The following is a 13,856-nucleotide window of genomic DNA, read 5'->3' on the forward strand; positions in this document are numbered from 1 at the left end:
GGCGGCGGCGGCGGTGGCGGCGGCGCGTCCTCGGACGAGTGGATGCTGGACGAGACTCCGGAGAGTCACTCGCGAACTCATTCCACCGCGACGACGTCCGCCAGGCTGACTCGCGTCTCGAAGAAGCCGACGAGGGAGGTAAATCAGAGGAGGACCAGCCAGGACGACTGGAAAAACGGGACAGCAACGTCAATTACCGCGGACTCGCGGAAGAGCATCCTCGAGTGCGACGTGAATCCGTATCTGTTACTGAAGAAGCAGAAGGACGAGGACGATCTGAGCGACGATCTGTCGGACAACGCGCTGGAGAAGGACGATCTTAGAACGCGATCGTCCAGCCTGTTCGATCCGTCGAAAGTGAAGTCGATCGAGAGGATACCGAATAGGAGTGCCGTAGCGGCGATCGGAGGTCAACGGATCAGGGTGTTTAACGAGAGGCCTAGAGAGATATCGGACGACGATGACGACGTGCCACCGCCGGTCACGAGGATCCCGATACCGAAGGTATCGCCAAAGAGACCGCCGAGGCGATTGAAGGAGGCCCGGCAGACACTGAAGAGCATCCTGAAGCGCGGCCGCGTGATCGAGAGCAAGAGGAAGAACGTGCTCTTCAACGTTGATAACGTGATATTCGCGCCTGAGAAACCGTCCGAGGCGACACGACTCTCGTGGAGCAGGATCGGCAGAATCGCCAGTTGCGGCAAGGAGCAGCGGGACAACAGCCCCGAGTGTAAAAGAAAGGAGGAGGAGGCGCCAATCGTGCCGCAGGAGCAACAGGAGAAACACAACTTCATCACAATCCCAAATATCAGGGACCCAAAGGTGGACAGGGTCAGGTACAAGGAGCCGAGGATCGTGCCGGAAGTGAAGAAACTCGCGCCGCCTGGTCCCGACAGGATCAAGATAGACAAGTTTGTTCCGTCCAAGAAGTACGATCGTTTCAACGCGTTCAAGAAGCAAGACAAGATCGGCAACGAGCCGCGATCCTCACTCAACAACTCACTATCCTGCTCGAAGATCGACGTTCCCAGGGAGCAGGGGAGGATATTGCCGGAGGAGAGGAGATTGTCTGACGAGAGAACCGTCAGGCCCGAGGATGAGACCGAGCTGGAGATCGAGATCGAGGAGCTGAAGGACCGTCTGCCGTGCATCGCCGTGGACGAGAAGGATTTGATCCTAAAGTCCGAAGGTAAGATTCTTCTCTGAGCTATTATATGAAATCAGTCGCATGCATAATCAATCTATTAACGGCATCTTAGTAGAGCCTAGGCTAACAAATTTTCATTAATTCTGTCGCTTTTTTACTTATGAATTAGCATATCATGTATTGCATTAGATTTGAAAAAAAAAAAAAAAACAAACGTGCTTTCCATTCTAGGAATAACATTTCGTTTGGTCTGTAAAAAGTTCCTATTATGGAATCGTAAATATAGAATTCATAACGTACGTCAAAATTTTGCGTTTTTGTCAAGTACTTACTACACGTACGTTATGAATTCTATTTACGATTCCATAATAGAAACTTTTTACGAGCCAAACAAAATTTTATTTCTAGAATGGAAAGCACGTTTTTGTTTTTTTAAATTCAAATTTAACGTTTTAAAAAAGAGGCAACATAAACCTTGACTTTTTGTTCTCTTTCGCTTTTATCTTTTGATTGGGAATTTTTTTTTCATATACTTATCTGACACACGATGGAGAATTTATCTATGTATTCATAATTTTTGTGAATTACTTGTTTCACGCACAAGATCAGATGATTCAAATACGTATAATTTCTCCGATTATGCTTCGTCACGGTTGATACAACCGTTCTTTATTTATTTTCACGTATTAACCGTAATCTTCTGATAGTATATACGCAAGACGATATTAGCGTTTAACGTTTCACGGTGATGTTCCCGGGCGTACGATCCATTTCTCAAAATATTAGTGTGAGATTTTCGTAATAACTGTTATCTCAGAGCCGAATTAGTGGCTATTAATAACATAGACGTAAATTAATGATCAATTTCTCTGCGGTGATAACTATAACCGGTCGAGTTTACGATCGTTGACGGGACCAGTTCGCCCCGAGGACGGTGCGCTTATAGTCGTCCAGGGATTAATCTCACATGCGGAAATTAGCGGCCTAAAAGCACTGGCTGTTTCGTATCGCTGACAGGGATCTCGGTCCATCGCGGATCGATAATCTTGCACCGGCTTATCGTGTTATCATCGTCGATCACTAAGCCTCCTCTCCCCCGACCATTATGCTAATACGCGTGATTAATGGGCCGTTGTGGTTGACACGATTTATCGGGCTATCCCTGAACTTTCGAAAAAAAGTTACGCGTCCAAGGATAACGGCTCGCGCACGTTCCTCCTAACGGTGTATATAGTTTTCTCGAGGATTTTAATTAAAGCTCGGTAAATTCGCTGCGATTCGCGATACCGACGACGCGATTTCTTTTAAATACGGGAAATACGGGTGAAAATATGAATGCGGAAGTTCTTCTTCTTCTTCTTCTTCTCGTGTAGATAATCGTTTCCGTTACACAAATGACCGTATAGATGTTTATAAAGGTGCGCAAGGTTTGGCAAGTTAACACGAAAGCGAATTAATTCTGGCTGGAAGGCGCAACTGCAGTCTGCGAGTAACCGTCCTTAAGATCGGCTTTGCCGATGACAAGAGGAGAAAGGTTAGCAGATCCTGACGTCCCTGAGTCTTATCCTCGGGCTGTTTGGCTGGCTCTTCAAAAATGGCCTAAAGGAGCCACGCGAGCTGTGTCTGGAGCATTCGAAAGTGTATAAGGTCAGGGCTGGCTGGCATATCAGGCTGACAAATTATCCTGGCTACTTACTCCAAAGATGGATACATTCTGACTGGCAGCAGTATTACATATTAAAATGAAAGCTTGCTGCCTCTCTCCTTAGAATGCACAAAAGGATATCCTCTTTAAGAGTCACAACACGCGAACATTTGCTAAATCGGTCGTATTTACGTTAGTATATTTTTCGTTCGTTCGTCGTAGCCGGCAAGCGGCTGTTTTTCTACAGAAAAAACGATCTTCTATCGTAATGGTGATGCAAAACTATCTCTCTGTGAATCTGAACTTTCTTGAACGCGGACGTTAAATTAAATGTTTATAATTTTTAGTCAAAGATACCTTTTAAATTATTTTAACAAAGGGTATTGTTGCGTATTTATCTCGAAGCGAACGATACTCCACAGAGGCATTATCATGCTGCGGGCTCGCGTTTCCCGTGCATTCGTGATGAAAGAGAGAGAGAGAGAGAGAGGGAGAGGCCGCGAAAGTGGACGCGTGGGAAAGATACGAAACGATCGGGGACAATGCGAGCGGCGGTCGTCCGCCTTATACGGAACGACGTGTACATATTTATCGGCACGTCTCCGTGGCGTCCCGCCGGCGTATCGTAAACGCCTCGTCGAGAGAGGAAGAGGAGGAGGAAGAGGAATAGTTACATACTAATTCGATCGCTGTGACGATCCGGCTTGATCCCGTCCATTTTTTTTTTTTTTTGAGGAAAGAAAGAGATACGCGTATTTACGATTGATGTAAGCACAATCTCGCTGATCGTATCGAGGGACGCTCGCACGTGCTTCCGATAATAAAGTGCATCACGTAGCGCCGGTTTGCGAGACTACCGCGATATGCGGAGCCGCGGAAGTTCGCGCGCGCCACGATTGAAAATATAATTTTGTGAAAGTCTAGTGGCTTCCGACTGAAGTATGAAATAATTTCCATCGGCGATTTCTTTCGCTACTTCAAGATACACGTTGTTTTCTTATTGAAGAGATTATATCGAGCGCGATGTTTGTTTAAACAGAAAGAAAAATTCAGATAATTAGACGAAGCTTTAATTGTGAAAAGCGATCAGAAAATCTATTCGTTTCCCAATTATCTAAGATTTTTTTAAAAAGTTTGCTATCACGCTACATTTCTATCGGCAATTTCTTTCACTCCTTTCAAAATACATGTAATTTTATTATATAAAAATTATGTGTGCGATATTATATAAAAATTATGAATGCGATATTCTGTTTCAATAAAAAAATTCAGATAATTGGATTTAGCGCTGTAATTGGAAGTGTGAAAAGCGATTAGAATATTTATTCTTTTTTTAAACAATTAATTTAATTTTAAAGACTCTGAGATAACAAATCAAATGAAATGAAGTGTGCGAATAAGAGCCAAACGCAGTAATTAAAGCGTAAGAAAATTTCTTTATTAATAAAAAAGAGAGATCGCAAACGTTTCGACTTTTTGGTTTCCTCTTCAGTGCGAAGAAATATTACATAGAAATATTACATGTTTGATAATTTTAAGCTGCAGAAAGGTCTAAACCCAGCAACGAGTCCGATAATATGAGAAGTATGCGAAAGTAGCGTCCGCTAAATCTTATTCAAGGAAGTCTTCTACTGACCATTGTCACGTCAAAGCTTTAATAGTCAATGATTAAAACCGAATAAGTTATGATATGTAAAACTAAAACGGTCGAAAAATAAAATCAAATCTAATGTAGTCAGTGATTAAAACGAATAAATTATGATAAAACTAAAATGTAAACTAAAATGGTCGAAAAATAAAATCGAATAAAATAGAAAGTGTATATAGAAAAGAAATAATCTCTTTTTTATTAATAAAGAAATTTTCTTACGCTTTAACTACTGCGTTTGGCTCTTATTGGCACACTTCATTTCATTTGATCTTTTTTTAAATTTGTTATCTATCACTTGCATTTCTAATGACTTAATTTTCGCGCGAGTTTCCGTTGATTTTCCACGTCGCTATTTCGCGTAATTAGATCCTTATTCGATCCTTCTCGAAAAGGGCCTTCGGAACCAGGTCTGACGTTTTACGACGTGACGAGCGGATTCGAGAATGTAGAGCCGCGCAAATTGAGTCTGCACACGCGGACACGAGATAAGACGTGACGGGAAAAAGAGTCGTGCGAATTAACTCGGATGATTGGCAGTAACGTCGGAGTGCTGAAATGTGCCGCGCCGACCGATTTGTACGCGGCTCGTTTGAGCGCCGGTCTCGAGACCGGGGAAGGGGGGGAAAAAAGATGAAAGTTACGCGAATCCGTTCTATTAATAGAACGAGCGTTGCGTTAACGACCCTTTACGTACGTCATATTAATTAGTATTGCGATTAATTGATATTCCGCGCGCGATCTTCGGCGGCCGCCGTCATAAGTCACGTTCAATGCTATTAACACACAGTCCACGGTAATGGTGGTGGTGCGGCGGCAGAGTGTATTGCGCGTGTTGTGGCGCGACACGGTAATTGTACGATACCACGTGCGTAATGCTCGGTGCAGCCGATGCACTTTTTGGCCCATCTGATGTATATTTGCTGACGCGATACGTCGACTGATCGAGGCGAGTTAACATGTAGCTCAGCAGTTATGCCTCAATAATCGAGCACGGCAGTGAAGTTCGCGTCGAGCGTTGGCTGACAGTTTCTCTCGTAAGAGACGTCGAGAGTCATTCAGTGCCTTTGGAATGAGACTAAAGCCCCGTTGCGCCACCAATGTTGGCTGTATAAGCGTCGTTGATCCCGATCAACTAAATGTTTCCTTTTTACCCTACGGTATCGTCGAGTAACTTATGGGCAACGTTCGGAGAATTGAAGCGCAAAAAGGCGACTCCACTTGCAGGTATATGCAAGTGGAGTACACGTAATGAATTACGGCTATTTTCGCAGTCTGGTTTCCTCTGACAATCAACCCTTGCAGGTTGAATTCTTAATTAGGAAATTTATATAACGCGACTTTCGTCTCAAATATTACGTAATTTAGTCTGTCATAAAGAAATAAAAATGAAACTTGATTTGCACATTTTACAACGACGTTGTAAAATTGTCTTTCGAAATTTTTTTTTCGCATTTTACGCTTTGGTCCGATCTTTGTTCTACGTGGCAGGGTACGTGTAACGGAGAATAAAACAGATCGCCTACGATGACTTCCGGTGATCGTGTTTCCGGTGTAAATGCACTGTGCGACAACACGTTAGATAACTGCCGGCGAGCGAGCGAGCGACCGAGACGCCTTGCAGGCGCGACGAACCCGGGGTCTCCCCTCCCTTTCGCACTCTCGTTACATCCGCTTTGTTATTTGTCGCTATCCATACTAATATACAAGTCATTTATCTTACGAAGAAAGTCATTAAATGCACCTCTTTGGAAAGTAATAATTTATTATGTCACAACAATTACAGTTAGATTTGAGTTACTTGAGATATAAACTCTTTTCGAAAATATTTATATTATCATTTATATTATTATATTATTATTTAAAAATATTTATATATTGTTCTTATATTAATTTTAAAATTTTGGAGATAATTTAAAATTAAATTTTAAACATTTTTATTTATTTTAAAAGAATTTAAAAAATTTCAAATTACGGAAGAGGACTAGCAATTTTAAATGATAATATCGGCTTTAATATCCCTTTGTTAAGGATAGATTTTAATATTCGGTGCGTATAACACACTCTCAGTGGATTCTAAAGAATATCTCCATTCATTGCTTTGCACAATCCATCTCTGTTCTTCCTTCACGCGCGCGTTTAATTAGTTACTTCCAGTCTACTTTCTAAGCTCAGGCGCGTTCGAATTATAAAATCTAAACGCCGATTTCTTTTCCCAAGCAAGAACCTTTTTACGCTCGTTTCTCCTCTCCCCGCGCACCTGCGACGGATAAGCGATCCTCATGCAACGCCCGCGATGCATATCGCGGATTATTTTCGTTCAGTTTCACGTTCTGTATTGCGCGTACGGTAATTCAGTAGTAATGTAACAACACAATGACGATGATTTACACGGGATTGCTTTCGCCACGCTCTTTCCACTTTGAAAATTAATAACTGCAGCGCAATCTTCTCGTAATTAAATTGAGGCGAGCCTGTTGCGCTATTCGGACCATATTTGAATGTATGCAAATTAAAAGTTTTTTTCTTATTCGCTGTTTCGTTAGTATCAATTGACGATTCGAACACAATCTCGGACACGATCTTCTTAATATATCAGAATTATTAATTAGAAATCTTAATAAGAGTGAAATGAAAAAACGAGACGAAATCTAATTTTATAACATACGTTCTGCATATCGCAATTGGATTAATACGAATATATAGGTATCTGTGTACAAGCTTCCATGATGTGCAATATATTCGAGTGACAAAAAAAAAAGAAAAAGAAAAAATTATATGTAAAGAAGCAAAATGAATACGCGAAAAAGATTTTTCCGATGAACTTACTGGATGGATTTCAGAGATACTGTCGATCATGCATAAGCACGTGCTGCGCCTGTAATGGATGCACCTAATCGTGCAGCTCGTGGGGGAACCTTGGCTCTTTCGCGCCGCGTTGTTTACCCACGGGCCTCATAAATCATCGGGTTCGTTCCCTTGATCCGCGCGCGCATGGTCCAGAACCATGTAATTATGTGCTTTTTAGAGATCTCTCACGTTTTCACTCGTTCGCGCCGACGCGACGACGAGGCCGGCGGCGGCGCACGGCTGGTGCGGCTTGATAAGCCCTTTTTCACACCGCGCCGCGGCGATTCACGGTCCGTACATCATCAGCGATCTTCTTCGTTCGTTTTGCACGCGGTGGCGTAAATCCTCGCGCGAACGAGGAACCCGGTCGTTCATCGTTCATCTCGTGCTTTTCTTTTCGTGGTAGAGCTCGTTGCCTAGAATGTTTCAGAACGATGTTCTTTTAAGCGTGGATCACCTCTCAGACCTTTCTCTCTCTCTCTCTCTCTCTCTCTCTCTCTCTCTCTCTCTCTCTCTCTCTTTGTTCGCCACTTCGGACTTTTTTCTTGGCTCATTGTTTACATTTCCTACGCGTGATGTAAATGCGCGATCTTTTTGCGATCGCCTTATTTGCCGGATAATTGGTTGAAACTCAGGGCGAAAAATGCGCGCAAACATTATACCTTTTTTCGCGTCTTTCAGTAGCGAAAAAAGGTAATGTCTTTGAACTAAGGAATTCCAAATATATATCATGCGATTATTTTAAGATCCATTTACAATGAGAGTAATAAGTCGTAAACCTTGACCAATCACAGTCGATTATTCTTCTCATATTCGACTGTGATTAGTCAATTTCTTACGACTTACGATTTACTACTCTCATAATTGTAGATGTAGATGGACCTTTAGACTCTATTAATATTAGATTTCAGATCTTAGTTTCAAAAATTTTAGGCTTTTAATTTGTTATATTAGTTTTATAATTATATATTTAAAATATTATTATATGAAATTCGAAAAAATATGATAAACTAAAAATGAGATAGGCTGCACATTTATTTATATTTTTGAAAGCATTTTATAGAACATCTTGTACTGTTTTAAATTTGATGCCATGCTGATGATCAACATGGTTAAATCCGGACAAAGAAGACTCATCAGCTGTTGCGGCACAATGCAACTTAGTTTACTTTTAAAGCAAAACCTTGCAACGGCGGTAGCTCATCTTTTCTTTTACGTGTGTGAAATTGATCCAAGTCATAAAGCCATAAACGAGGCGGATCGGCGATTTGCGCAATCGCTTTTGCAGCCGGATAATCGCACGCGTCTCAGAAATTCCTGCCGGGCGCATAAAGTGGAGCAGCCGTGGAAAAACCGTTGAATTTTCTCGCGACGAGAAATTCCGCGCTCGTTTGCTCGTGAACCGTCCAAAATCGGCGCACTTTCACCGATCGTTAGAGACTCGTATCGAAAGAAGTCTCCGACGATGGTTTTGCATTAACTTTGCGTTGAAATTGATGTAACAAACGACGTCGAACTTAGACGAGATATGTTGAAAAAGATATTCTTGCTTGAATAATATTTAATAATAAATAAATTCGATCTTTTTTAATTTCGTTACAAGGTTTTCAAAACAAGGTGGAAGATTTTTATTTTGCAAAATAAAAATATGCAGGTATAATATCTTTCAAATACTAATCCGCACACTTGTAATAAGAAACAATACATTTAACATTAAAATAAATTTTGAATTGCTAAGAGTACACACATATTACCACGTTAACTTAATTGGAATTTTCTTGCTTTTTATGCTGATGTATAATGTGGATTGTTTTACCAGAAAGAATAAGTTGAATGTACTTTCCTTTTGCGAATGCAGTTATACATTATTATGAAGCGATTCCGCCATAAATCTCTGCCGAGAAGTAAACTTTCTCAGACAAGCATCCGAGTAAATTTTGGTATCGAATCGCAACCGTGCGTACTTTTCACGGGTATCCAATTCCAGTTTCATGCTTCTCGTTTGCGGTTTTCCTTCCGGGGAATTTTAGCGTTGCGGACGTTCTCCAAACCCGTGAACCAAACGGAAATTCTCGCTTTGCACAAAAGGAACGGAAATGCCTATGTTTTATTACAATACAAAACGTAGACAGAAGAGAAAAATTAACCATCGAATTCTCGAACATAAAATTCAATGACACAGATTGTTTACTTCTTTGTAGTCCGATGTCGAGAATTGTAAAATTGTTAACACAGTATAAACATGAAGCACGTACTCGTTCGATTTTAAATTTTGTTGATAAACGCTAAAGAGATCAGTCAGATAATGTAATTATATGTTTCACTGGAAGTGGTAACTGTACGACTGATTTTCGCAGCCGAGTGGTATGCAATTTGTTTTTGTAATTAGGAATAATTATGCTATTAAAATACTTTCCGAGTTTCGTAACAGGAAATATATATAGACTGATATTTTTCTTCAAATCGAGCATTTGAAAAGGAGAACGGAAATATATTCTACTTAATACTTCTAGCTTTTACTTTTTCATACGTTGGGCTTCATGTGTACAATCATTAAAATATAAATATATTCATGCATTGTGGAATTAAAATTCCACCACACCGTCGCTACTTCCTTTAATTATCGGTTGATTCCTTCTCGATCGTTGCCTGCAGAGAACGCGAGAAAAGCCTTCTTGACGCGGAGTCAAAGCGACCGGTCGTTCAATAAACCGGATATCTCGGCGGGTGACGTCCTGTTCTCGGATACGATGCGCCTCAGTCTCAGCAAGAAGGTTAAGGAATCCTCGTCGTCGATGTCGTCGTCATCGTCGTCCACGCGCGCAGTTTCGCGCGAGGACGTCGACGAAGAGAGTTCGCCGAGAAGAGAAGGCGAGACGGAGGAAGAAACTGGCGGTGAGTTTAAGAAGTCCGATCGCGAGATCGAGAAGAACGTCGAGGAGATTCCCGAGAAGATTGCCGATAATGCCGAAAAAGAGGTTGAACCGTCGCCGGACGCGCGTAGCGATATTTCCGACGCGAGCAACGAGCATTTCCGTATGATGAGACCTACGAGCTGGTCTCCGCCGCCCGGTAGGCAGCGGCATCGCTTCAAGATCGGCGATTCTCGCGCGGATCCGGACGAGAGTCCCGCCAACTCGATCATCAGGGATCATCGGCGAACGATCTCCTCAGCGTCGACGGCGTCGTGGAACTCGACGAGCTCCTACGGATCCTCGAGGATCGAAATCAACTCGCCCGAGAGCAACGTGTGCAAGATCACGGTGAGCCCGCGCTCGTCGCCGCTGGTACATCGGCTGCAGATCGGTCCGGATTCCGGTCAGAAAGGCGCCAGACGAACGTCCATCCTGATCAACGGCGATCAAAATGCAAACGCGGAATCGGCACCGGGCAACAAGGTGACCATCAGCGTCGGCGGTGAAGACAGCGTGTGCAATCCGACGGTGATCTCCGTGAACTCGGAGAATCCGCCGAAGGTCCAGAACTCCGTGGAGAATCGCACTCTGGTGATACTCCAGAATTACAAATCGAACATCGTGGTCGAGTCGGGGAACGACGATTCGCGTTCCAAACAGATCGGGAAGGATCACGTTGTCGAGAACGGCGAGACGGGTCCGAAGATGAACGGCGAGGCACCAAAGTCGTCCGGCGACGACACTTCCTCGCCGTGTCGCCACCACGTGGAACAGCCGGCGGCGAATTTCGAGAAACAGAAGAGGCTGAGCGTTGAGATTAAATCTTCCAATTCTAATCAGTCTTCGAGATTTTACACGTCGGAACACGAAAGAACGGCGCGGCCGGAGTCCAAGGCGCGGTTCAAGGACGTCGAAAGTTCCTCCAAATTGTCCGACTTGTCCAAGGAGGCTCTGATCTCCAAGCTGCTCGAAGATTCCCTACGTAAGGCTCGCGAGAACGGCGAGATCCTGGACGAGGACAGCGGCCAGGCCATCCTGAAGATCCTGAAGCAGAGCTTGCTGAAGAGCAAGGAGTACGAGAGTTCCGAGTCCACTCTGGAAGCGAACTACTCGCGCTCGTCCAGCCTGAACTCGGACGGCGACTTCATCTCGACGAATCTCTTCCTCGAAGAGAATCCATACGAGGTGATCAAGGAGCCGATCTACGAGGAGATACCCGACGAGCCGCCGCCGTTACCCCTGAGTCCGCCGCCCACGGAGGATTACATCAAGGACAGAATCTACTTCGGCGACGTCGAGTATTACAAGAAAGTCACGCCGGGCCAGTTCCTCGGCCCCTACTTGTCCGAGGAGGTTTTTAAGAAGTCCAACTCGGAGGATCTGGCCGAGACCTATCTGTCCAAGAGTCCCGAGGACTTCTTCAAGAAGATGTCGACGTCGCCCGAGGACGAGAATAACATCTCCACCAAGTTCGAATTGTTGAGCTTTTTGATGGATTCCAAGGACCGCGCGCGTCCCGCGGAGGAGGACGAGGATGAGGACGAGGACGAGGAGGACGACGCCGAGGGAGACCTGGAGGCTCTGTACGAGCAGAAGGAGACCAGCCTGGGCGATCTCAGTTCCAAGAGTTCGCAGATCTCCAACGTGTCCGACAGCAGCGAGGAATGCAACATTATCCTGACGAGCTCACCGGAGACGTTGAAGGTGAGTTTGAAGCTATACCTATTGGCGATTCGAATGAAATCTTTTCGAGATTTCGGAAATGTAAACTGCATGCATGCTATTTAATGTGGGATTCCAATCGATGGTTCTTTCGCAGTCGAGAACGGTCGACATAGAGAGAACCGACAGCGGGGTCGGGTCTGAAAGCAGCCAAGCCAGCAGCACTCGCTGTGTCGCGAGGCGCTGGAGGACGACGGGCAACAACGTCTCCTCCGGCCCGGGTAGCCTCCTCGGCGGGATGCCGCAGGTGATTTCCGGGACCACGAAGCTGTGCGAGGACTGCGAGCAGCGGCTGGACCCTCTAATAACAGACAGGTGAGTCTGAGAGAGACTTTGATAATCGGGAACCGAGACCGCTACGCAGTTTTGATGTGTTCGATATCTAGCGATACGGGAAAACGGATACACTTTAGTATCTCGACGGTTACACCGTTCTCACATTATTAATTTCGCGTCCTTACAATCTCACGTCCCGTTCGAGTCGTATAAACGGACACGTAAATCGTGCCACGAGAGCTTCTTAAGACTCGTTCTTAACGCGACGTCCTAAATCGCATAGGTACCGCTGTTATCAGCCGGATTCGCAGATAGCGCTCGATGATCCGGAGAGAGGATATAACGGTCCGGAGTCGTCTCGCTAGAGCGTATCTTCCACTCGGCTGTGCGGCCGAGTTTCGACCGTGAGAGATTCGGTTTACTGCAGCGAGAGCTCCGCGCGCGGGACTCGCTCGATTCGCCTCTGAACTATAAATCCACGAACAAAGTGCCGTTCTGCGTTCCGGCCTCCCAGGAGTAATCCCCGCGAATCGAGGAACGAATGCCGTTTTGTTACGGTCGCGGACTTTTCGCAGGTCCGTGATCCACCTGCGCATCCGTCGTAGCGATCCGCACCGATCTTGTTCTTGTGGGAAATCAATCGGAAAAATCTTGTCTCGAATTAATGTGTCGAGATTCCCGGAAACGCGAGCTCTCTGATTAACTGAACACTTCTCTCTTATTACCGTGTCTGTATCTACAGCGTTTTTTTTTTTTTTACCAAAGCAAGACTATCGAACGCGTTTAGAATTCGTTCGACTAGATTACGCGACAAAACGCAGCGCGAGAGAAACAGAGTGGGCCACTTTCTCCCGCCATCGATTTTATATATGCCCGAGAGCGAAAGTGTCGTTATCGATGAGCGCAATTGATGCCTGATGAATGGATAATGCAATATGCGTCTGGCAAGTTGCGACAGTCACTTTCATCCGCGATCGTAGATTGCACATATACATAGAAATTCGTTCGGAAAGAACGATTTTGAAAGGTCTAAAAATTTTGCTGAAAACAGATCTGAAAATGATTTCTTGTTGACTCAAAATATTTTGTTGGAATGTTAAAACTGTTAAGGCGATCCTAAAGTCGTCTGTTTTAACGATTGAACGCGATTATTTTCCAAAACAAAATAAACATAATTAAAATAGTACACTCGCGACAATACCATCCAAAAGTTAGGTCTCTTCGCGCGCTCGGTAGCGATATTCCCATTGCCGCCAGTGAGAAAAAACATTTGGTTGTGCCTATCCATAAACCGCACGCACACGCAGAAAAAAATTAATTCAGACAGACGCAGACTAACGCAGCTCGACTGGCCGCCTCGGGCGCCTCCTTCACTCGCCTCTATATGTTAATAAAAATCGAAAATTATATTTTTCAAAAGACTCTATTTTCCAAACTGGTAAAAAATTATGAATTTTATTCATAATATCCATTTCATATCCCTTCATCACATACTCGTTTTTTATTAAAATCTCAATGCTAGTTTAGGCCCTACAAAAATAAACGCGACAGTTTTATCAATTTTGTATAGGCGACACGTATAAAAAATGCAATTTTTAATTGCTTATATCTCAGTATTGAGATGGTCAATCTCATTCTAATTGCACAAGCGTA

General features: G+C 44.0%; 1 protein-coding gene across 1 annotated transcript in view; it reads left to right on the plus strand.

Moving 5' to 3' along the window:
• LOC105451882 overlaps positions 1-13,856 on the plus strand; it is a 38,756-nt gene that overhangs the window by 19,990 nt on the left and 4,910 nt on the right. Inside the window, exons 4-6 of the mRNA XM_011692596.1 lie at positions 23-1,189; positions 9,946-11,909; positions 12,025-12,242. Coding sequence (XP_011690898.1) covers positions 23-1,189; positions 9,946-11,909; positions 12,025-12,242 — 3,349 coding nt within the window. The remainder of the gene's footprint in view (positions 1-22; positions 1,190-9,945; positions 11,910-12,024; positions 12,243-13,856) is intronic.

Source organism: Wasmannia auropunctata, unplaced genomic scaffold (assembly GCF_000956235.1).
Source record: "Wasmannia auropunctata unplaced genomic scaffold, wasmannia.A_1.0 LD336041.1, whole genome shotgun sequence".
In the NCBI taxonomy this organism is placed as follows: domain Eukaryota; kingdom Metazoa; phylum Arthropoda; class Insecta; order Hymenoptera; family Formicidae; genus Wasmannia; species Wasmannia auropunctata.